This window comes from Acomys minous (assembly GCF_964271855.1).
Source record: "Acomys minous genome assembly, chromosome: 8".
Classification (NCBI taxonomy): Eukaryota; Metazoa; Chordata; class Mammalia; order Rodentia; family Muridae; genus Acomys; species Acomys minous.
Genome location: NC_140489.1, coordinates 20,578,774 through 20,604,782, shown reverse-complemented (window position 1 = coordinate 20,604,782; position 26,009 = coordinate 20,578,774). Strand labels below are relative to the sequence as shown.

The following is a 26,009-nucleotide window of genomic DNA, read 5'->3' as shown; positions in this document are numbered from 1 at the left end:
GAAGGATGGACATCCCGTGACTTTAAAAGTCCATCTTGGAAACTGGGGAGATGGTTCAGGGAAACATGAGGACGTGAGTTCGGGTCCCAAGCACCCACATGAAAAGCCAGGTGCAACAGCACACATCTATGACCCTTGCGCTGGAGGGGTGGAGACAAGCAGATGCCGGGGTTCGCTGGTCAACTAGTCAATGATGGAGAGTCAGGTTCAGTGAGAGGCTCTGTCTCCAAAACCTAAGGTGGAGAGCAGTAGAAAACACCTGACACTGACCTCTGACCTCTGGCCTCTACACACACACATAGGCACACACACACATACACATACATACAAAGAGAGAGAGAGAGAGAGAGAGAGAGAGAGAGAGAGAGATGAAGGAGTGCATAATCAAAAGCCTGCCTTCTCATAAAATGAAGCATAGAAGCTAATCCCTTGCTAAGGGGGAGAAGAATAGAGGTCAGACATATTAGAGAGGTTTGGGATATCAGGAGATAGCTATAATTGGGGAAGGAAGCAAGAGTGATGGTTTGCGTCAATTAGCCCTCTTACTTGAAAAAATAATAAGAATAAAATAGATCCCAAGTGCATTGCCTAATAGAAAATGCAATAACTTTGGTGTAACCACTCCTGAGCTATTAGCAACGGAATTTTTCCCCCAATTGTCATCCAATAAGAAGTCACTGGAAATGAAATTTCCCCTGATGCTCAGAACACAGAATTTGTTAAGGTCCCCAGTTTTCTATAAAAGCAATTTCATTACCTTAGAAATAAATACATTAAGCTGGCAGTTCTCCTGCCAGAGCAGGAAGGTGGAGATAGTGTCATGCATCCAGAGATGTCTCGTGCAGCAAACAGCAGTAGCGGCACTTAGAGCTGTTCTTGCTTTTATGATCCTGATTCTCATTATGACCTTTGCTTGGGCAGTACCCTGGCTGTTGAGTAAATAAGGTATTAGCACGTATATGTGACAAATAATATGCCCCCAGTGGGGGCTAAACTGCTCTGTCTCTGTACTGGGTGTCAAAATGATTCTGTCATGTCACTCTTCCTTGAAAATGGCCTGATCCTGACCACACCTGGATAGAGAGATGGATGCTTAGAAAAATCTGTGGCTATAAATATCTGCTCTCCTGGGCCCTAGAAATCAGGGGGTTTTTTCTCTCTCTTTGAAACCAGGCTGACCATCCATCTTTTACTGTTCAACAGTTATTCAATATTAAATTCTTCTGGGATTTAACACAAATACAAAACTACGTGTAGTCTCTGAAAATTAAAATCATCCAGTCCATTTAGGCGTTATCTTCTTTGACGCCCCACCCCCACCCACCAAAGACATTGAACTCAGCTTCTCAGTTGCCCTTGTAGACACTGAGGCGAGTCTTTTTGTCTAAGATAGCTTTTCTTTAAGACTGCCTGACCTTCTCATCCATTCTACCTATGCATGGTATGTACCAGCCTCATCCAGGCCATCATTCTGTCTTATCTAGACCAGCACAGCAGCCTCCTAAGTCGCTTCCCCTGTTTCCACTGCTACCCAGCGCTAGTCCATCAGTCTCAAGTTAAACCTCATCTCTGGAAGTATCTCTCCCCATCCATCCCGAGGTTGGCAGAAAAAAAAATAGCCACGAAAGATACCCACATCTTAGCTCTAGCACCTGTGCAAATGTTTCCTTACGTAGCAAGATGTCAGTAAAGGTCCTGAGGTGAGGAGATTGTCCTAGACTGTGGGTGTCATTACATGGCCCACATGACAGTAACATAGGTGAAGAATAAAGGCAAAAGCAGAGGTTGAGATCATGCAGCTATGGATCAGGCAATATGGTTCCACTAGAAAATGGTCCTCCCCTGAAGCCTCCAGAAGAAACCAGTTAATTATAAGCTGCTGCTTGAGGCCACTATGTTTGTGCTCATTCATTAGCAACCTCAAGAAATAAATATATTTCTGCTAGATTAGTGTCCCTGGCTCAGCACCCACCTCCCCAGGTTACTACCATAACAGGCTCTCATTAGACTGAAGGTCTACAGAGGCAGGTATCATAACACACACACACACACACACACACACACACACACACACACCCTCACTTTTGTGTCCTCAGAGACCTACACAGTGTCTGGCACACAGTAGGCAGCCAACTGATGATGACTGGATAAGGTGATATGGACGGAACAAAGGAGAGTTGACAGTGCCATCACACATACACACACACACACACACACACACACACACACACACACACACACACACACTGCAGATAAACACTGCCGGAATAAAAATAATGATGATGCACCAGTACGGAAATGCAGGCCCTGCTATTACCTCCACACAGCAGCCCAGAATCTATAAACTCACATCCACATGGTGCTCAGCCCAGAGCTGCCGCCTATGAGACCTTTCTGGATTCTTCCATGCAGACTCACTAGCCTGTCTCCTCCTCTAGCCCTCTTGCTTTTGGAGCCAGAGAAAAATCATCACTCTTTCTTTCTTCTTTCTTATTTAGACAGGGTCTCACTATATAGCCCAGGCTAGACTTAACCTTGAAATTCTCCTTTCTCTGTCTCCCAAATGCTGGGGTTAGAGGTATGGGCCATGACGCAGCAGAAAGGCCATCTTTAGTTGCTGGAATATCACCAAAGAAAGGGAGAGTATTTGTTTCCTATTGCTGTGTCACTGTTATTAATGAGTATTTTAAACTGCACACAATCACAACCTCAGAATTACCACCACAATAAGCATTAATTAACATTAGTTACCTCAACAGCAAGCATGTGCTTAACACCGAAGGGACCTAAGAGGCTACAGAGGAACCTCCTGCCTCCTTAGAAGCTGTGGGTTCCCTGCTTCCAGAACTCAGCACATTGCCGTGCAACAATATATTGCCCTATACTCTCCCAGACTGAATCCTGGGACACCAGGCCATACCTTGGATCTTTTTATTTGCTTTGCATCCTTGTGATAGACAACATCCAGATTCCAATCCCTAAAATTTCAAACAATGCTAACTAAGGGAGGTTCATTCTTGGCCACGATGACCACTTCCCCCCAAGGCCAACTGGGTCATCTGAATTGCCCTAATAAAATAAATGAATAAGGAGGAGGAGAAGGAGACAATGAAGATGACAACTCTGGAGGCAAGGAGGCCCTCCCTGTATCCTCCAAAGCTCCCTGTCCTGGGGAAGACTGGTCTCTTAACTCTGTACCAAAGAAGAGGAAAACAGCAACATCTAAGGGCATTAACAATCCTGTGTCAGTGAAGACAGCAAGCAGGTGAGCTCTGAGGTTGCTATGTCTCATCCTATATGGTACCCATGCCCACAGTGGGAACAGGAAGCCAGAGGTCATGCCTGGAGAGGATGCACAGGGTCCTCTGTCCAGAAGTCTGTCCACCAGGACCCCAGCTGACTGCCTTCGCTTCCTCCGTGGTCATTTCTGCTGATTCTGGGTGTTCTGGTGATATCTGCTACTGTTTGTTCTTTCACTCAGAAGCCTCACCAAGTGTCCACTCAGCTCTGCACAGGACCCTTGCTGGGAAACCCTGGCTGGCTACCTCACAGGGGCTTCCCCAGTCACTTTCTTCTGAGTGTTTGTAGCCCCACCCTCTCCCCAGATTTGGTGATGTAACCTTTTGTTTGCTTTCAGAATCGGGCTATTCCCATTATCTCTACTGGAGCTGCGTGTGAGCACCTGGTTGGATAAGGCCTTGCTACCTAATTGCTGCTTCTCTTTACCAGCCCCTCCATATTGATTCTTTTACCTTTTCTTACAAACTCATTCAAAATTATTGTAGGTAGATCTTTTTACAGTCAGTATAGAATAGATGGTTCTAGAAATCCCAGCACTCCCAAGGCTAGCTAGAACTGGGCTCGGGAAAGCTCTTTTAGGCTTTAGGCCAGTTCTTTGTACCAGTTTGCTAAGGACTGTCCCCGGGAACAGAGTCTGAATCAAATCTGATAATGCCTCAGTTTGAAAAGCACAGGAACAAAAACCAGCTTTATCCCCAAACCATCATCAACTGGGTGACCTTGAAACTGTCACTTACCTTTTCCATTTGCTTATCTGTGAAATGTGAAAGTAAATCCAGTTCTTTCTAACCTCACAGGGCTCTCAGGAACAGCAAATGAGCTGCCCTGGTTCTCTGATTGGAGTACACTTGCAGATGTCAGGAGTCCTGGCAGGGACTTCAGAATGTTACAAAACCTTTTGTGCATTTGACTAAAAATGGAGTTGGCTGCTTTAGCAAATTTGACTGCACATTTCAGCAGCTAGAAATGGGTTTGGAGTCTGCTTCCCCTTGAGGTTGAATAAATTTTCAGAGGGTGTTTTCATTACTCTGCTTATTCTCAGAAACTAGAGCTTCCCTCACTCTAGCAGAAAATTGCTTAATGACCTGGGATGAGTCATAATGGTCTCTGTCTTCTTTTGCAAAGAAATGAAACTGGATAGATTGGTGGTGGTGATGGTGATGGTGGTGGTGGTGGTGGTAGTGGCGGCGGCGGGAGAGGTGGTGATGATGGTGGTGGTGGTGATGGTAGGTGGTGGTAGTGGTGGTGATGATGGTGATGATGGTGGTGGTGGTGGTGTAAGAGCCCCAATCAATGCTTGTCCTTCTAACAAACGCTATTGACACCACTGCATTGATCCTCACTATGTCATTTACCACACTATATGCGTCCAGATTCTCCCAGAAGCAGGTAACAAACAGGAGGTAAATGTGCTCATATTTTTATTAAAGGAAATGCATAAGCGAGAAGAAATGAGAGGGTCCATGGAGGCTAAGAACAGGAATGCTAGAGTAACCATCAGGCACTATGTTAGTCTGCCCTTGAGTGAAGAAGAGAGGGGTGGATGTAGGAACTCTGGACCACCTACAGTCTAAGGAAGGTTTAGAAAATCTGTCAAGGAGTTCTTGAGCCAAATCAGCCATCTGGGAAGTTCTAGGTCCCCCCCCCCCCCATGAACAATTCCATTACGGCACTCTTGGAAGTTTAATTCTGGCTGAGAATAGCTCATGGGAAGCACACCTGCCATACAAGTCTCGCGATGGATTTCACAGAAACTCCCTCAGCTCTTAGCCAGGTACACGCCCTCTGATTGGAGGCGTGCGAGTGCATGCTCCACTCCAAAGATAAAGAAAATGAGAGCCAGGCAGGTTCGATGACCAAGCCAAGGTCAAGTGTCCTGGATTGCAGAGCCAGGACTAAAAGTAGAATAATCTGACTTGGAAATGATTTCTGCAGCAGAGCATAGGAAAGGGACAGTTAAGAAACAAGGCGATTTCAGGCAGAGAGGCCCTTCTGTTCAAAACTGAGACAGGAATTTGTTTCAGACAGGCATGAAAATGTTTTCTGATCTGTGGAGGAAACGCCTTCTATTTCCTGGCAGTGATGGAGTTTCTCCCACATAGTATATCAATAATTAATAGACCCCATAGAGTAATGGCCTGTCATACCTCACAGCTCCCATAGAAAGGTATTTAGCAGTAACAGAGCTTCAAAGAGATGATAAGAAAGGAAATGTCTGGTAAAGGGTGGGTACGGTCAAAATATATTTAATACATGTATGAAGTTCTCATAGAATATTTTTAAAAGAAAGAATATAGTGGGAGACAATTTCTCTTTTGTGTTCATTTTTAAATGTTTTCACGAAACATTTTTAAATGTTTCAAAACGTTGTGTTATTACTTGTGTGCAGATGAAAACAGGAATACATGTGGAAGTCAGATTTTTAGTGGTTGAGTAACTGCTTTGTAATGTTATATTACATGGTTTTCCCATGTCCTGTAGACATCAGCAAACATTCGAGTTTGCCTTGTGCCGTGCTTGGTCCTGGGAGTGTGTAAATGAATAAGACACATTCCTGTCTTCAGAGGGAGCCATGGAATGGCGCACACCCAGGCATACACGAGTCTATCCTCCTTTCACAAAGCCCTTTATGGAGGGCATGACTCTTAGCTGTTTCCCCTTCACCGGAAATGAAACTAAGGCCCAGAGAGCAGCACTTCAGCAACCTTTCTATAATCAGCGGCCGGCTTGACTCTGTCTTCAGACCGTCCAACCATGGGCACCTCCACACCATCACACTACTGGATGCAAACAGCATCCAAAGAACTGAAGCTCTCCTGAAAACCTGAAACACAGTCACCTCAGAGCTTCCATCATCGCGCAGCAGTGTGAGTCGGCCTGATAACCCAGGCTGGATAGCCATGACCTCAGGTACACTCACCGGAAGCAGCAATTCACCCTCTTTCACCTCCATCCTTCACCTCCCACACACCCCCAAAGGCCTGAAATCCTTCCCAAGACACGTGCCCATCAGCCTCAGAGCATCCCACAAGCCACAGCCTAAAGCTCACTCAGACTCCCTAAATGGCTTCCCCAGGCCTAGGTAGAATCCACCTAGGGGTTGGGATGAGGCCAGAAGAGGCAAAAGGCCAACAAATCCACCTCCAGCACTCCAACCATACCTGCCTGTAGCTGTCTAGGCAGCCAGCCATTAGAAGGGAGTGTGCCTTCCTTGGATTCCAGATACCCCAGCAGCCACGCCTGGTTTGCCCTGTTTCCATGTGAAAGTTCCTTACTGTGGAGAAAATCACACTAGACCCTTTGAGAAAGGAAATGCTGTCTACTGCCATACCACCCTGAAGGTGCCCGATCTTGTCTGGCCTCAGAGGTTAAGCAGGGTTGGGCCTGGTTAGTGTACTTGGACAGGAGAAAGGAAACATAGCCCAGTCTATATACACTAACAAGCCTCCACTGCAAGGGCAGCTACGCCTTTAAGCTAAGCATTGCTCTCTCTACCCCATCCTCACCCACCAAAGCTTCAACAGCTTATTGCGGCTCCATTTACAGTCACTAGGCTATGGAAGCAACGTAGGTGTCCATCAACAGAGGACTAGGTAACAAAAACATGTGCTATACACACATGGAGTTGTTTCCAGCCATGAAGCATGAAAGTATGTCACTGCAGGAAAACATATATGACTGGGGATAATTGTATTAAGGTAATTAAGCCTGTCACAGAAAGACAAATATGACATGTTATCTTTCATTTGTGGGCCCTAATGTTTACAGAAACATATATAAAATTATGTACATACAGATAACAGGGAAGCAGAAGTGTGACTGTCTGGGGGGGACAAAGGGGACTAACATGTGGGGGAGGGGAAAGTAGTGGGATACAATGAAAGTACCCAAAGTATATTATAAACCTGTATGAAAATAGCCTTATGTAATTTAAAAGAAGAGAATTTTAAATGACTTTAAACTCCAACCTTACTGCCCCTCCTGAGGATCTATAAGCTGTCAATGGTTGCCGGGGGAAGGGGAAGCATCCTTTCTGTGCTCTGGCCACTGGTAAGTTGGCTGCGCTTCTGTAAATAACTCCTTCTGCCAATGCCATGATGAAATTTATTGACTCACAGCCAAAAGAAAAAATAAATAAATGAATGACATGAGGAAAGGGATCATCAGGAATGGGGTAAGTAAAATAGGAGGTGAATGTGGTCAAAATATATATGTATGAAGATGTCATATGAAGCACATTATTATGTATAATTAACATATGATTATAAAAACCTTAAAAAAATAAACTCAAGATAGAACAGACCAAAGTCTAAGACTCTCAAGAGCTAACAGAAAGAGAAAGAGGTGGCTAGCAGCAGGTTGTCCCCCTACCTCACACCTGCTCTCTCCTACCTCCTCGACAAGATGCCCATTTTCTCTCACCTGAATCAGAGCCTCGGTCGCTTCCAGTTCCCTACCCCTGAGTTCCATCCCGCACATCACAGGTACCCGGAGCCCTCCAGTGAAGCAGATCCGCTGCAGGTAGCACAGGTCCAGGGTGAAAACCAGACGCCAAGACTCCAAGACGCACATCCAGGGCGTGGCACTCGCCTATCTCCCTGTCCCGCCCACTTCCACACCCCTACGAACAACCTTTGCTCCAACCAAACCCAAGCCTGCCAACACTGAGCTACCTTACTTATGCCACTGTCCTGGAGAAAGAGGGCTTTGTTTCCCTGTCCTCTTCTCCTCACTCTATTTTTGACAAATGTTAGCAACTCATAAGTGTCACCACCACTGAGAAGTCCTCCGTGATTGGCCATCCCCCAGGATAATCACATACCTCTCGGCCTCAAGGTGGAATTTATGAGCACTTATAAACTAGAGTTTGTTCCACTCCTGAACTTATCCATTCATCCATTCAACCACAGTTAAAAATATCGAGTCCATATACCGATAGGACTCCAGAGGAAAGCCGATGCTGGTAAACCAGCATGTAGAAACCATCCTGATGCTGCTGTGTGTTTCCAGAGGCAGTCATCCAGGCTCCAGTATTAAAGTTCTCAAAAGATAAAGTGATCCTCACACCATGGGGTGCATGATTTCTAGAAAGGATTAAGAAGGGGGCAAGGCAAGGACAATACAGGCGGTAAACTTTAAACCCCTACCCAGATCTAGCCAATGGACAGAACATTCTCCACAGCTGAGTGGAGAGTGGGGTATGACTTTCACACGAACTCTGGTGCCTCATATTTGACCATGTCCCCTGGAGGGGGAGACCTGGTGGCACTCAGAGGAAGGATAGCAGGTTACCAAGAAGAGACTTGATACCCTATGAGCATATACAGGGGGAGGAAATCCCCCTCAGGCACAGTCATAGCGGAGGGGAGTAAGGGGAAAATGGGAGGGAGGGAAGAATGGGAGGATACAAGGGATGGGATAACCATTGAGAAGTAACAAGAATAAATTAATAAAAATTTTTAAAAAAAAGAAGGGGGCAAGGCACTGTTGTTCCAAACACTCAGCTCTGAGCTCTCTTGTTCCCTTAATAGAGTGCTAAAAGATTCCTCTCATTCATCTACACAGAATAACTTTTTGATCAAACGGAAATCGCTCTCAGTGAGCCATGTCTCGTCCTAATGCAATAAAACTCCCCTCTCGTCTGCCTTCCTTCTGACTAAGAACAAACTTGGATTTAAAGACACCCAAGACTGCGGGCTTCTCTTGCCATGCTCTGTTACTGCATCCTTCAAGTTGGAAGAGCGTAAACAAGATGGGCTCATTTGAGGCTTAATGGACCAGCAACTCCATCTGGGGGACTGGTAAGCACATGGTTATCTCCTGATCTTCCCAGGATCTGCTGTGTCTATAAAGCGAGACCACAGCACAAAACAATGGCAGTAAGAGAATGAGAAGGAGCCCAGTGAGCAAGGCTCCTGAGACTCAGAACCGGTCATCCAGTCCACTCCCTGCCGTGGATTTACAGCCAAATAGAACATTGGGCAAGGCAGAACGCAAGCATCCGGGAGAAAGGGGGGCTTAATTTCCCCCACTCTCTTCTCCTGACTCTGCTCCAAGCATGTCCCCTTCCCCTACACAGAAAGGCAAGGAGGTAGCGTGCTATTCAGAGGGGTCCACACAGGATGGCCAGGACATGTTGCCCCGTGTTTAGTTCTATGCAAGTGCTCAATGAGCACGAGCCTTCTGCATCCCTCAGAATGGAAAGGACTGTGGGATATATGCAAATAAATGCAACAAGTATGCAACTGACTCTGCTAGGCAGAGGTATGAATGTACAGAGACCAGAAGAGACTTCAGAGCCAGGGTGTCCACTGATATAGAAAGAAGACCAGGAGTCTGCTGTAGAGCAAGGAGAGAGAGAAAGTAAGAAACACCAGCCCTGGGAGCAACAAGTACAGACATACTGAGCTATGAATCAACCTGGGATCCTTAACACTTAAGCAGGTCTGTAGGTCAGGGTACAGGAGTTTAAGGCAAAGCTGGAAACATAGCAGGAAGCACAGAAGGCTTCACTAACGAGCATGGGAAGCCTTCACGAGCAGCACAAGAAGAGCCACAGAATCAAACGCGGGGTGAACAAGCTGAGTCTAGCAATGCTATAAAAGCCTGTGAAGTGAGAGACTAACAGGAGAGATTGTGGGTAGATGTTAGTGGGACATGGGCTAGAGAGATGGCTCAGCTAGCAAGAGCACTTGCTGCACAAACGTGAGGACTAGAGCTCAGGTCCCAGCAGCCATACAAAAGCTGTGTATGGTCCCTTGCATGTCTGTAACAGCAGCACTGGAGGCAGCAAAAGCAGGACGGTGCTGGGGCTTGCTAGCTGCCAGCCTAGGCAAAAACCACAAGCTCCTGATCCAGCAGGAAGCCCTTTCTTAGGCTAGAGAGGTAGCTCAGCCATTGAAGCCTAACTAGGCTCACACCCAAAAATACAGGAGCCCCTCTCTCAAAGCAACAAGGCATAGAGGAATAAAAGAAGACACTTTACATCCTCCTCGGGTCTCTATGTCAGGCATGCACAGCTATACACATGTCCGCATACAACACACACACACACACACACACACACACACACACACACACAAATAAGTAAGTAAATAGTTTACTGGGCATCATCCTGCCCTTAACCTGTGTAATCACAGAGAAGAGGAGAGGTGAGCAACAGGCCCTTTTCTGAAGAGAAAGGGAGGAGGAGTGGATGGAGTAGGGAGATAGGAAGAGATGCTGGGAGGAGAAAGTTGTGGTCAGGTTGTAAAATAACTAAAATAAAATAAAATAAAATAAAGTAGGGAACACGGGTCCCTATGTTCAATGTGAAGTCATATGTGTTGGACCGCTGGACGGGAAGGAGTCCCAAGAGCACAGTGGTCCTCAAGGCAGAAAATGGCAGGAAGCTTGCATCTGCAGTCCCACAGCACATCCAAAGGAACTGTCCTGAAGGCACCAAGCTCAAGGAACGGGAACTCAGAGGGGGCGGGGCGGGAGTGAGTCTGGACCCCTGGGTATGAGTGTGATAAGCATCTGAGTGGTGCTGAAGCCGCAGGACTAAATGAAATAGTCCAGGGGGACCTGTAAAACGAGAAGAGAATGAAAGATGAGCTCAAGGGAGCAGCATTTAAGGGACCATGAGTGAGCAAAACGCGCCAAGGAGTCTGGGAAAGCACAGAGAGGAAGTGAGGGACAACCTAGCTGTAGCTTTGCAGATAGTGTGGTGATGGATCTTCTACCGGTGGTACAGACAGCGTCGCTCGTGTGGCCTTGCCCATGGGAGCTGTGCCAGATGAATTTTTACTGTCCTATAAAAATCACGTTTATCTTTTCACCACATCTTCTTCCTGATTGCCAGGCATCCCTCTTCAATAGAATCCCTGCTTTAGGACTCAGAGGTGTGATAGAACTCCTGAAAACTAATGGGGTGAACTTGTTGCCCCCCCCAATACAGTCAACCCTCTCCCACCCTCTCAGACCCAAAGAGTCTGGGACCCAGAATGGTTCTTGTATTTGCTAGGCTGGGGACCTAGAGTTCACGTTGTTCTCTCCTTTGTCCTGACCCCAAGGTCAAAACTGTAGAGGTGAACAGCCACCTCCAGGGTTCTTTTACTCTAGTCCAAAATGCTATCTGATATATTTTGATTCATGACCCATGCTTTTTCCCGCCGCAATTTAAATTAACTAGAAAGACCATTCCCCGTACTTAGGATTAAAAATAATATATGCAGTTGCCCTGGGACCAAGTGTTTGAAATCCTATTTCAAAAATGTCATTGGCAGGGTCTTTCCTTTAAGTTAGGGGTTTGCCTATCCTAGAACTCTTGTCAAAAGGTCTCACCTACCTAGGCTCCTCCCACCTAGGCTCCAACCAACAGCCAAGAAAGCTTGCTTAAATCTCTACCTTGTTCTTATTCAAAACCCCACAGCACTTTCAAAGGCTTCCAACGCCTGTGTGGACAGGGCTCCCCTCACTCCTCCAGCCTTCCTTCCCCTGCGCTGTTCTCTCACTCTGCAAAGTCTTCTTCAGTCATTGTCAAGTAGATCTTAAGTGGTGTTCTGATACTGCCACTTTTCCTTACAGATTCATAGTAGGACACAAAACGTGTGTGTGTGTGTGTGTGTGTGTGTGTGTGTGTGTGTGTGTGTGTGTTCAGTCACTGAATGTTTACCCTGTACCAGGAATGGAATGCTCCATAACACCCTGTGTCCGGGATACCGTTGATTAGGAGACTGCAAGAACCATCCTTCTGGCATGTGCAAAGCCAAATGTAGCAAAAAACAGTAGCAAAAATAGTCCATTGCCCTAGAGTTTGGTGGGGGCGAGGGGATGTTGTTATTTTGTTTAGTTTTTGTCTCTCTATATAGCCCTGTCTGTCCTGGAACTCACTTTGTTGAGCAGGCTGGCCTCAAACTCCCAGAAACCTGTCCGTCTCTGCCTCCTGAGTGTTGGGACTAAAGGCATGCGCCCCCACACCCAGCTGACCCTAGAGTGTCAGTCTCTTGCTCTCAGCTTCCTCTTCTTTGAACTACCCTCCCGTTGCCCCATCCCAGGTTTGACCCCCCAACCCAAGCCTCTGCTCAAAACCTTGCCTACTTCCTCGGCCTCTTGGTGCACATGCTTGCACGTTTTCTGAGGGTCCACTATACTCCACATGTGGCTCTTGGGTAGATTCTATTGAATCTTAACAATGGCAGGGTCATGCTGCCCCGACCCAAACCCTGTGCTACACACACCTGTGTCAAAAGCTCCTGCTCCTCTAAGACTCTGGCTTTCTGGTTCCTCCATTCCTGATCTTCCTTGTGGGCATTAATAGTAGACCTGAATTCTCGTCTTGATTCCCCAAATCCTTTCATCAGGATCACGTTCCTCCTGTCAGGAACTCACAGACGAAACTCTCGACATCCAAGCCCCTCACTGCCTTTATTTCTCACCGCCACCATCATTGCCTCCCGGTTTTAACCAGGAGTTTAGAAAGGGTCTCCCAAAGCAGATCTGCTGTGATTCAGTGCAACTCAATTTACTTAGAAGAGGCCTGTGGGAGAGAAGCTGGGAAGCACGAAGTAAGGGAAGTTCCAGCCTTTGCCTGGGGAGAGGGGGCGCTAGAGTCTTTTTCAGCATTTGTCCAACCTTGAAGCCCAGCACCCTCTTACTCAGTCAGTCACCACATACAGGAAAACCCTGGGGGATCAAGAAGGAGTTCCCAGTGGACCAAAGAAGGCTGTTGGTACAAGCCAGAGAGAGAAGCGTTCACAGAACTAGAGGATACCATACAGGGATGAGCAGCTCTGAGAGACAACAGTTTCTATGAGAGGGTACAGACACAAGACAGCACCCCTAGGAACTGTGGGACAGGCCCTCACAGGACACTGAGACTGCCCTGACTTTGGACTTCACAGACTCGTGAGAAATATATTTCTGTGCTTTGGGAAGCCTGTGGTATTTTGTTACAGTAGCCCAAACCAGCTAAGATGCCAACTTGAGCATCTTCTCTCCAGCTCTCTCCCTAATTGCTCTCACATCACATTCTGCCTCTGCTCTCCCATTCGCTGCCTCCTCCTTGCACCGCCTATCACTTCTGCATCCAGCTTTGTCTTCATGCTCAACACTTCTTGTCAGCCAACACACTCAACTCCCTTTCCATTTGTCCTCCCCCGCCACCCCACCCCCGTGTGACAGTTAACCTTTGTTGTCATCCTAACTGGATTTAGACTCACCGCAGGAACACACCTCTGTGTCTTTGAGAGTATTTTCATAAAGGTTTAACCAAGCAAAGAATCCCCTACCCTGAATCACCATCCCACTGAATGAATAAAAGAGAAATAAACTGTACATCAGGCATTCATCTCTCGGCTTCTTGACTGTGGGCACGAGGTGAGTGGCCGCCTCAAGTTCCTGCCGCCATGACTTCCCCCTTGAACTATGAGCCAGGATAAAGCCTTACTCCTTTGAGGGGCTTCTGCCGGGTATTTTTGTTGCAGCATTGGAAAAGTAACACTGTATCTTTGGAGCACCTGGGCCTGTTCCTCTCACAGTTACTCTTTCTTTCTGCTCTGCCTCTGCAAGGTAGGATGCTGACTGTCTCTGGACAAATGAGGTCACCTTCTCAATCCCAAGTATCCTTCCTCAACTGGCCCTGTCCTATTTTCCTGCTGCCACCATAAATGTTATGAAGACGCTAAAGCTAGCCTCACTATAAGTAGACATGAGACGGACATAGATACTCTACAAGATACATATTTACAAAAGGATTTTCTGCAGAATGTGTTAAATGTTTCACTTAAACTGGACTTGGCCTCTATCTATATAGTTTAAGGAATAAACTGTTAATGTCTCATGAGGTGTGCCTTCCCGCTGCTCTTATTCCAGGTCTCTGAAATGGAGACTCGTGCCCTGCTTTGTGCGCCCCAGCTAATTCCGTTGGCCAGCCTGGTTGCTCAGTGCTCCTGGTTCATTGCATCCACTGAAACCACCTTCAGAAAAAAACTTGAATAGGAAAAAAAAATGTTTAGACGCTTCTTCCTTCACTCTGCCTACTAAGCGGCAAAAATAAACAAGATCTGTCAGAGGGAGAAGGCAGTTTGTACAAAACATCGTACAAGACAGCTTTGCATTTTAGCATCAGCTTCTGGGTAATCTCCCCTATAAAAAGGTTCCTCTAAATGGGCATCCGTGCTGCTGACATCAGCACCGTCTGTGCGACTTACCGCTAATGCAGCTATCAGAGGCGAGGAGTGGGTGTGGTACGCAGGAAAAGAACACTAGAAGGGAAAGGATGCCCACAGTGTTACTCATGAGGCTGGGCAGACAGTGATGTCAGAGGCATAAGAATCTATTCATCATCCATTACTTTGAGATAGTAATAGCTCTGATTAGGGAAGTCCTGAAGGAATCAAGAGACTTACTAAAAACTTGGGGAGCTAGAATCCCTGTAGGAAGACAGCCCTCTGGATTCCTGGTAACAGCCCCTCTGGAGGAAAAACTGGCCTCCGCTTGAAGACAGGAGCCAGCACTGGGAAATCTTACGGCTGAATCAGACTCCTAGGGAATTTTCCACACCAGCTGCTGAACACTTCATCCCAGGCCCAAAATATCCTCTCTTGCTAGCAATTCCTTCTGCCAGAGGGTAAACTCCTCAGGAGGCCCCTTGACAGTGGGCCCTTGCAGCTCTGTCTGGGGCGCCCCTATTCCCAATCTGGATGCACAGAATATAAATGCCTTGGTTAAAGTCCGCGTTAAGGAATCCGACAGAAGTGGCCTGAGTGTCTGTTGTCACCGAGGCACCAGGTGCACAGAAGTGGGCACCAGAGTCCCCGCTGCACAGGAGCTGAGCACTGAGGAGGAAGGAATTATTTGGAGGGACAGGAGGGTACCTTCACCTCCGCCCCCACAGGGAGCCTCAGCACTCGTTCTAGGGTTCAGAGGTCACACACATTCTCACGCCGCTCTTATAGAAAGCTGCCAGACGTCATGTCCCTCCTTACGCTCTTTGAAGGTAGCATATCCAAAAGCAAGGGTGGACAGAAGTTTGCTCCAGTGCCATTTTCAAGAGCCAAAACCTTTCTCACCGTAGATGCTCAGACTCAAGACCGTCAACCAGGCAAAATCTCTATGGCTGATTGGATGCCACTGGAGAGCCACCATAAGCATATTTACCTCTGAGTAACCGTGAGATTTATTATTTGAAAATGTAAATCAAATTAGGTATTTAACAGTAGAGCACAGCAGTGTTAAGTAATTGGTGTAGAAGAAAAGAGCTCCCTTCTAAATAACATAGCCAGGGGAAACCACAGGATGGAAAAAGGCCATTTTCATAGAAAGCAAAATCTAACCTTCAGATTCTCAGCTTTGAGCCAAGGAGCAGGATATCTGCAGAAAATCCTAGCTCATGTTTAATTCATGAGACATTCTCAAACCAGCTCATGCTTCATTCCACTGAAGTTGCCTCTAAAGAGGTCATCTGGAGTAGTCTTGTGGTTTTACGGCTCCTCCACCTCATAGAGAAGAGGAGAGAGAGAGAGAGAGAGAGGAGCAAGGAGACTGCGGTAGGCAATTAAAAGAGCAAATGACTCTGCCTGGCTCTTGTGGAATCTGCGGGCATTTCCAAGAGTTCTCTGCCACTTAAAGACCTTCGATGGCCCCTCCGAGGCCACTTGGCACTTAGACCACCGTACTGAGGACATGATCCACTCAACAGACATCTGCCCATGGCCACAAGGAGTTTGATCTCACAAACCAAAGTGCCCCACCACTAACTAACTCACCAAGGACTTCCATGTGAGGCCCAGTTTTCTTTTCTTTTCTTTTCTTTTTTTTTTTTTTTTTTTTTTTTTTTTTTTTTTTTTTTTTTGGACAGGGTCTCATGCATCCAGGTTGGCCTCAAACTACTAATTAACCAAGGATGACATCAGACGTTGATCCTTATGCCTCTACCTCCTGAGTTCTGGGATTGCAGGCAGGTGCTGATACCGACAGCTGGTTTATGTGGTAATGCAGATCCAACACAGGGTTTCACGGGTGCGAGCCAAGCAGTATGCCAAGCTGAGCTACAGCCTCAGCCCACAGTGTAATTTCTAGCAACCCAGCATTTGATGAGAACCGACTGTGTACTCAGCACGCTATGAAGTGTGCTAAGAGAATTTAGTGACTGCATTAATTATCACCAGAACTGGTAGCTAAAATTCACCCCCTTTAACCATTGTTAAATGACCATTCAAGGTGAGCTGCCAGATTCAGCACGCAAAAATGCAGGGCAGCCAGTTAAATCTGTGTTTTAGATAAATAATGACAACAAAATTTTAAGTGTTACCTGAAACATACTTATCCAAATTTTCTTTTACAACTTAAATTTCACTGGCTAGCTGGTATTTTATCTGGCAACCCTAAGTTCAGTACCAGAGAGAAGCACAGCCATTTGTAGATGGAATGCATTGTGCATTGTATAGATTCAAAAATTATCAATTTAAAAAAATGGCCTGGGAAAATAGCTCCTTCCTTCCTTCTTTTTGGTTTCTGTTTAAAAGTTGCCACATAGGAGGTTTTTTTCTAGCCACTTTACATAACTACATTAATGTTGTATTAACTAGACAGGGTCATAAGATGCCCAGATATCCATGCAAACAATATTCTGGGTGTTTCTGTGAAAGTGCTTGCCTTTAGATAAAATTAACAACTAAATCAATGGTTTGAGGAAAACAGTTCATCTTCCTTGATGGAGTGACCTTCATAGTAAGTTGGAGGACTGAATGGAACCAGGTGCCTGAGCTTTCTGAAGTAACAGCGGCTTCTTCCTGCCTTCAGACTCGCCTCCCAGTGGGAAGGAAGTCTTCCTTGACTCACCTGGCTCTCAAGTCTTCAGCTTTGAACTAAACCGTTGGCTCCCTTGGGCCTGCAGCTTGCTGACTCACTCCCTCTGCAGCTCTGGAGGCCAGCTCAACTCCTCAGTTACGCAGGACAAATCTTTATAACTAAAAATATATACACGCCCGGTGGGCTCTGTTTACACGAAGGACCGCACGGCCTCCTCCTCTTTCCTTATCACCGTGAGGCTCATGACTGTAAGAATATGATTTAATGATCTACTGCTAAGATGCCATTATCCCCCTGTGTGTGTGTTGGGGGGTGGGGGGATACTGTGCCCGTTTACTTCACTCTTACTCACTACATGTACTTGGCATAAGCGAGCACTCAATGGATACTACAATGAACGAACAATATCACAGTTAAGAAGGTAGTAGTCAAACAGTTATGCCAAAAAAAAACATAATAAAATAATCTACTTAGAAGGCATTTTTGGATAGCAGCTAACCCAATTTCTTCAGAAGATCTGCGGAATTTGCCCAAGGGGGAGTGCTAGAACCCAGAGGCAAAGTTAGCATCTACCGAGTTCTCAAGTGCAAGCTCTGTCAAGACATCTTACCACCTTTGAGTTCTGTTGCAAGAAATTCCATGACAGAGTTGCTGAAGCCACGCTGTCATAGTTGTTTGGAAACTTGGCTTGAGGTTCTCAGTTTGGTGCTAATACGCCCTCCAGTCATATCAGGTTTCAGTCTTTGTCCTTCGGGATTGCTCTAAGTGATGATCTACTGCTAATATGCCATTATCCCCAGTAGATGACAAATCCCCTGTGGAGGGGGGCATACTGTGCCCGTTTACTTCACTCTTACACACTACATGTACTTGGCATAAGTGAGCACTTAGTGGATACTACGATGAATGAACAATATCAAAAGTAAGAAGTTAGTAGTCAGACAGTTATACCAAAAAAAATAAAATAAAATAATCTACTTAAAAGGCATTTCATTGACTCTGCAGCTCATGGATTCAGCTACACTGGCTAAGTGAGCAAAAGGAAAAGAGCCAGACAATACCTTAAAGTCTGAGTGCCGAGGATTGGGAGACCCCAGATTTGGGGGGAATATCTTAATACAAGTCTCAACACGCTAAAACAATCAGCTACCGGCATGAAGGCTAACTACATCCGCCCCAGGGATTCTACATCATGCACTGCGTTAAAATAACCACACTCTTATTCCTAGGAATCCACTCAAGATTCCAGAAGAAACACTCTACCCGAATGGTTCACAGAGGAATGACCTTGGAAATGACAATACACAAGATCTTTTTGTTCTTATAACCTTAAAACTTGGTATCGAGACTCCCATGCTGAAAAATCGGTGGTGGCTGGACTCCTCTGTAGTGAGTAGTCCGATTTGCATAATTTTAGGAAGTGCCATTCACAGATGCCCAGTACCCAACTGGCACAGACATATATGGTACCCTTACCTAAAGATCTGGTTCAGCTTCATGTCAGGTTTATTTGAGATTACATTTAAAAATGCCATTGCATCAGAAAACTCACGTTTATTTTAATCCCAGATGAAGACTTGCTGTATGCGCCTATAAAACTTCACTGCCTGCTGTAGGAGAGATTGTACTTTAAGATTGTCTTTAATCATTTCTCATCAGCAGACTCTGATGTGCAGAAATAAAGATCTCAGTTTGATCATTTTTTCTGAGATGTGTGTGTGTGTGTGTGTGTGTGTGTGTGTGTGTGTGTGTGTGCCTATAGCTGTCAAAGATCGTTATCATTATCCTCATTGCTTTCCACCTTTTTGTTTGTTTGTTTGTTTGTTTGACAAAGGCATTTCACTGACTCTGCAGCTCATGGATTCAGCTGCCCTGGCTTGCCAACAACACTGAGGAATCTGCCCTACTCCCTCATCCACTCCATGTGTCTCAGCATGCCCAGCCTTTACATGGTGATAGGGTTCTGAACGTGGGTTTGTGTAGCAGGCACTTGACCGACTGAGCCATCTCCACGGCCCCCTCAAACTGAAGTCTTTTTGAGATATTCTTTACATTTATGTGTACTGGTGTTTTGCTGGTGCATATATCTATGTACATATAACTATGTACACGCCTGGTACCATGGAGGACCTTAAGAGAGCATCAGATCCTCCAGATGTGGACCACTGTGAACTATCATATGCATTCTGGGAGCCAGACCCAGGTCTTCTACAAGAGTACTAAGTGTTCTTAACAGCTCAGCTATCTCTCCAGCCCCTCAGATTGAATTCTTAAAAACTAGAGTAATGAAAAAAATGCGAGAGTAATGTCTCCTTTTGCTACATTTACAGTTATGGATTTGTACTTGCATGTGTACTTTGAAGGCTACTGTAGATGGTGGTGCAGGTTCTGCCAGTAGGAAAGACTAACTAGAGACTGAGAGCCTGGGCTTGGAGTTAGAATACTAATACAGAGAGCACTTACAGACTGAATCCTCCAAATAAAGCATCCCAGAACAGTGTGGAACAGACCGGAAGTGTTTGAACATTTGAAACAAAACCCTTCCATCAAATAAGTTGATGTTTGAACTTCAAGTGGAAACTCAACTGAATCAATTTCAAACATTCAGGAGAAATTGCAGAAAATAGATATGAAATTTCATTTAAAGAAGGGTTTTTGGTCCAAAGCCTGAGCAGGTTTTTGCTGTTCAGTCTCTCTTGGATGTATAAATAAGTTATATTCGAGATATATATTTATATGTATGTTATATTATACGACATATCAAAAGCAGCTTCGTGGTTGGAATGTAGCTTTCCTTCGGACTCCAAAGAGAAGTTCTCCGTGACTGAGCCATCAGCCATCTGCCCGTGCAGATGCCCGTGCTTAGCTTTGTGAGTGCTTTGTGAGGCTGGAGGGAAAACACACACACACACACACACACACACACACACACACACACACACACATGCACACACATGCACACACATACACATACACACACACATATGGAACTTGGATTTTCATCCCAGCTTTGAATTAAGCTGAGCATAAACAGTAGGGCCAAGTGACCTGGGTACAAACGCTTTGCCTGTATTACATCACTTCTGCACAACTCTCGCTGTCATCTGTAAATGCATACAATAAAACACAGAAATTTAAATACATTATATTGCCAGGGCACTCAGTCTATTGAATGGCTATAGTAAGCACTTAATAATTGCTAGCTGAAATTATGATTAATTAATAGGCAATCTCTATAAAATAGAAGATATGCACCTGGGGCTACAGTGCCAACTAAAAAGTTTCCATTAAACTCATTTTCTGTCTTATTTTGGCTAGGTTTAACTATCATTAAGGGTTGTCAGTGGCTTCTGTCTCTCCAGGGACCAGTTCATTGAAAGCCAAAGTATTTGCCTTCACCTGTTAGCTCACTGACATTTCACAGCATCTCAATAGACTCTCACAGCAATTAGCACAGATGCTTGCACAATTCAGAATCCATACAGTTGTACTCAGTGTTCATTAAGTGAACAAATGCTTGCTGGTTGTAATGGCTCAGCCCTTGAATTCTGAAACGATTTAGGCTAAGAGCACTCAAGACCTTTTAATTAATAAAAAGGCTACCTCCTGATCCACAGAAGACACCCTGATCTCAGACCATGTCCAGAATCCAGAAGCGTATTGCGTTCTTTTGCTTAATGTATTTTTCTTAATTATTTGAGAATTTCATACACTGTGTTTTGATCGTATTCACCTCTTCCACCATCTCCTCTCAGATCCACCCCCCACCACCTTACTTTGTGATCTGTCTTCTTATAAACACATCAAGTCCAATTGTGTTGCGCAGTTACTCTTATATGTAGGGCCGGTCTGGGGTACCATCAACCTGCCAGGAGTCACCAAATGCCAATGGCTCCTCAACTACAGGCAGACTTCATGCCCACCTCTTCCATCCCTTCCACACTGGGACAGCATCTGGCATGAGCATGCAAATATTTTATAGATGCTGTCACTATTGCTGTGAGTTTCTACACACAAATGCCCCCATTCCATCCGGAAAACGCTGACTCCTTGATGTTTGGGACCATTACTATAGTTCATGTATTGGCTTCTTTCAGTCAGGTGATTTCCCAAATGAGACCAATGCAATTTTTCAAAAAAAAAAAATGGCCATAACCATTTACCCCATCCTACTTTTTTTTATGTTAATGATTACTCTACCCATGAAAAGGTGGAATCTAGGCTACTTCTTCCCAATTCTGAACAGGCTATCTCTAAGGCAGAAAAGACAGCCATGCCACATCTGTCCGGTTCTCTTGTGACACTCAGTCTTGGAATTGATGACCGTGGTGTGAGAAGTCCAGTCACGCAGTGAGCCACCAGAGACTGATCCCCAGATGCTCAGCCCTTAGTCACATGAGCTGCAACGCCTCCCGGTGATTCCAGCCTCCTCCTCCTCCTCTCACCATCAGGCCACCAGCTCCTGTAGCTTTCACATCTTTCCCTGGTGAAATCATAAACATCGCAGAACATAAGCCATTCCTCTGTGCTGCCGAAGCCTGTGACTATAATAAAAATGCTTGTTTTCTGCCAGCGAGTTGTTACACAGCAACAAGAACAGATAAAAAAAATTTGAATCAGGCTAAAACCCAAAAATAGAACCCCCAAAATCCTATACATTGGCTGGTAAAAAAAAAAAAGCGGAAACGAGATTCCAAAGCAACCCAGTATAGTGCATGTACACCATATGGAGACATTAGAACCACTGTCGCCCACTGAGTGCATTTATATAGCTGATGTCACTTCCAGGAGTTCCCATACGTCAACTCTATACAGTGTGACAGTTACTTTCTGAAGTAGGCACAATTGTTACTCGATTTTACATATAAGCAAGGTCCAGACATGCCACTAGTCAGAAGCATGGCTGGGAACTGATCTTAGCCATCTGTCTCCAGAGTCTGACCCAGTACACTTGGGGTGCTTCTCCAGTCTTATGTCCCGTGACTAAAAAATATATCTGAGTCATCCTGCAAGCGCTGGGCAGAACGTCAACCCTCTGTGAAAATGTTAACTTCCTTTCTCAACAATGACATCACAGTTTACATCGCCACAATTCCTTTTGTTTTGAGGAGACTTTAGGGGTGATAGTGGTTGGTTGGTTGGTTGGTTGGTTGGTTGGTTGGTTGGTTGGTTGGTTAACGTTTCTAGAATGTCCTTTAACTCAGGCTCTCACTACGTAGCTGCCCTTGCTTCTTTCCCAAGAGTGCTGTGCCTCCACTCATGTTGCTGCCTTTCTGCCAGGACTTCATCCAGACTCACCAGTTGCCCTGATGTCCACAGCTCATCAGCCAACTCTACCTCTAAAGAGCTATTGATTTACACCACTTCATCCCCAACTCCAGCTGCCCCAGTCTAAATTCCGCCATGCAGCCAGCATGTGAATGCAATCCATCCACCGCCTTGCTGAAAGCCTCCAGAGGACTCCTCCCCCACCCCGTGTATTCTTGGAGAACAACCAAACTCATCAAATTAGCACTTCACATTCTGGTTCCTGCCCATGTCCTCAACTTCACCAGCTGCCATCTCTCCCTCTGTGCCCATCAATGATACCAGGCTTCTAGTTTGTCCATCTTATCTCCAACCACTGGGATAGTGTTCCTGCTCTTCCACACGGAATGTTTTTCTCAGTTCTTTCCAGACAGGCTCCTTCTTAACACTTCCCTATCTTTGCCTCGTGGCAAATGGCCAATCTCCCCAGCAGCCCCTTTTGAGCTTGCTTCGTAAACCATAATTTCTTCACAGCATTTTACTCTCATCGCTGTCTGAGATACTGTTGTATTTTGTACGTATTTGCTTGTTTCATTCTGTGCCTCTTTGCAACAAAAATAACTCTCCCACCTACAGAGATCGTCGGTTTTATTCATTGCCTGTGGTCCAGTCTATAGATTAGTGCCTACTTCATAACTGATACCCAATGGATAGCTGTTAAGATGAATGGATACATGCATACACAGAGGAATTTTATTCAGCTATAAAAAAAATGAAGTTACAAAATTGCAGGGAAATGCATGGTACTGGAAAATGTTATATTCGGTGAGGCAGCCCAGGATCAGAAGCACAAATGCCACATGTTCTCTGTCTGTGCAAGTCCTGGATAGTAATTTTTATACATCTGTATTTATAGGATATGAGTAAAGATCATAAAACTAGAAAGAGTCCCAGGAGAGAGGAAATTAGAGACTTCCAACAAGTGGAGGGCAATGTGGGTAGGAAAGGTAACAAGACAAGTGTGACGTTAAGGTTGGAAGGAGCAATGTTAGGGGTGGAAAGGAATGCGTGAGAACTGGGAACTGGGACAGGAGGATGACGGGGAGTGGCATAAGGAAACCTGCCCATTCTAAAATAAAATCTAAAATAAAAATAAAAACAAAAAAAATCAAGACACACAAAATTTGTTTTTAAATGCTGAGCAAAATGAATGACATCCTATTACCAGACCATAATTCCCTGACCGTCAGAAACTAGAAATTTTGTGTCTCAAATTCGCAGACAAATGTCTATCCCATAGACCGGGGAGGAGGAGAGAGGGAAAGACAAGGTGGAACAGAGGAAATCGAAGGAGAGAACAAAAATAAGATGAACGTTTCTAACTTGTGGATTTTTATAGATGAAAAGTCTAAGAAACATTCAACAATAAGCTACACATAATATTCATTTGATCGATCATCATTTTTTTTTTAAATCAAGGCTGCCCTTTTAAAAGGCCAGAAGGTACGGACTCTGGCCCTTACAGGATCAGTGGTGTCCCCAAAGGGACTGAGAGACAGAAGCTGAGCTTTGGGAATCTGAGAGATTACAAGTCCCCATCACTACTCTGCAAACAGCCCACCCAACGCCCAGGTGACCCTGGAGGTCTGGGGCGGGATGATGTCAGCATTCACCTCCGGAGTCACCAGCCTCAGCACACTCTGGACAGAAGACACCCCCCTCCCACTCTCCCCCCTCCCCCCCCCCAACACCCCACACAGCTCCTATTCTTCCCTGGGCCCTGTCAGTCTCCGAAGCCCAGCTAATCCCAGTTGGGGCTGTAGCTCTGAGGTAATATGCCTGGGAGGAGAAAAGAAAAGGGGGAGGAGAGAGAGAGACTCAATCAGTCTGGAGTCATGCCTGCACCCCTGCCTTGACTTCCATGTAAAACTCTTGTTCCTGTTACTACAGGAAATCTTCACACAGAAAAGGAATGCTGTGGCCCTCAAGAGTTGAGCGCTCGAGTCAGTCCCCGCTCTCCACACAACTGTGCTGTCCATTGGCAGGATCTGGATAGGGGTTCTAGGTTTACTGCATGTATTGTCCTTGGTTGGTACAGTATTGGAGCTAACCCGCCTGGGTCCAGATCCGCCAGCCTTGATGGTCTTCTTGTAGGTTTCTAAGACCCTTTGGATCCTTCTATTTCCTCATTCTCCCTTACCTCTCTCACCTAGAGTCTCAATAGGAAGTCACAGTATCCATCCCAATCTCTGGCTAAGTGAAGACCTTCATGGGATATCCCCTTTGTAGGGAGACCTGGTGACACTCAGAGGAAGAGTAAGCAGGCTACCAGGAAGAGACCTGATAGGCTGAATAAATTACTTAATTTTTTAAAAATTTACAAAAAACAAAAACAAAAAAGGAGCTGAGTTCTGGGGCAGGAGAGATGATGGCTCAGTGGTGAGGGTGCTCACATGCAGCTCCCAGCACTCAAGTCAGTGGCTCACAACTCCAACTCCAACATATCTGACACCCTCTTCCAGTCTCTGCAAGTGCGTGTGTGTGTGTGTGTGTGTGTGTGTGTGTGTGTGTGTGTGTTTATTAAATCTTTTGTAAACTTTTAAAAAATGAGTCAAATGCTGTCTTTCCCCCTGACTCTCCTGAATGCAACTTCCTTTTCACTGTTGAGAACCACCAGCTACTTCAAATCATGAATCTCAAATGCACTGGGCTCTTTATCCACTGTTCACACAGTCCCTCGGGTTGAAACAGACTCCATTGTCGTAGTGATAAACGAATTAGGTTGCATTTCCTTTTATTTCAATCCCACTTTTGCCCAACTGTCAGGGACATGAACTTGTGGCTTTGGAGTCTCCCTGGCAGGCTGGGAGAGATGCAGCACCTGCCTCCTAGGCACTGTGCCCTAGGCCCTCCATCCGTCAAGGAGGCTCTGTGAGCTCTTCCAAGTCAGCTGCTCATCTTTACAGTCACCGTACAGAAAGTATACTCACCCATTCGTCAAAAGGCAGGATGTGCATAGCAGAATCATGAATTATAAAAGCTAAGGCTCAGACAGACTTACGTCATGACAGCAGTTATGTGGTCTTTGGTGGGAAGGAAGGGCGTTCTTAAAATGCACCTCTGACCCTCTGCTCTTATCCTTAAAATGAGAACAATAGCGTCCTCACATTGGTAAAACTTTAGCAAGATACTCCACAGCAAGCACTTCGCCCAACGCCTAACATAGTGCAAACACTCCTAAGTGTCAGCTCCTCTGGCTGTTACTGTCACCATCCTTATTATTTATTTTGATGTAAGCATTTGTGCCCACTTTGAAGCAGAGAGTGTCTAGCACACAGTAACTACTTAAAAGATATTTTTAAAATAAAAATATAGTGTGGTAGGCAGAATCATAGTTCCTCAAAGATGTCTTTTTCCCCCCTACTCCTTAGAAATTGTCAAATGTTACTTTACATGGTAAAGGAACTTTACAGATATGATCAAGTTAAAGACTTTGAGATGGCAGCATGACCATAGATTTTCTGGGTGATCCCAGTGAATGACCGGGGTCACTGAAAGAGGGAGAGCAGGGGGCTGGAGAGCTGGCTCAGTGGTTCCTAGGACCCATGCCAGGTGCCTCACAACTGCCTGTGGCAGCTCGAGAGGGTCCAGACGTGGTCTATGGGTTC

General features: G+C 45.5%; 1 protein-coding gene across 7 annotated transcripts in view; it reads right to left on the bottom strand.

Moving 5' to 3' along the window:
* The window catches only part of KCNK10 (potassium two pore domain channel subfamily K member 10), a 145,170-nt gene that overhangs the window by 89,980 nt on the left and 29,181 nt on the right, over window positions 1–26,009 (bottom strand). Inside the window, exon 2 of one of the 7 annotated variants that reach the window (XM_084792983.1) lies at window positions 21,295–21,577. The exons of 4 other annotated variants lie outside the window; for them this stretch is intronic. In XM_084792983.1, the coding sequence (XP_084649109.1) occupies window positions 21,295–21,298 (4 nt within the window). In that variant the 5' untranslated portion in view covers window positions 21,299–21,577. Of the gene's footprint in view, window positions 1–757; window positions 930–4,037; window positions 4,129–21,294; window positions 21,578–26,009 lie in introns of those variants that run through there. 2 more of the 7 variants (XM_084792985.1, XM_084792987.1) reach the window with 2 other exon arrangements.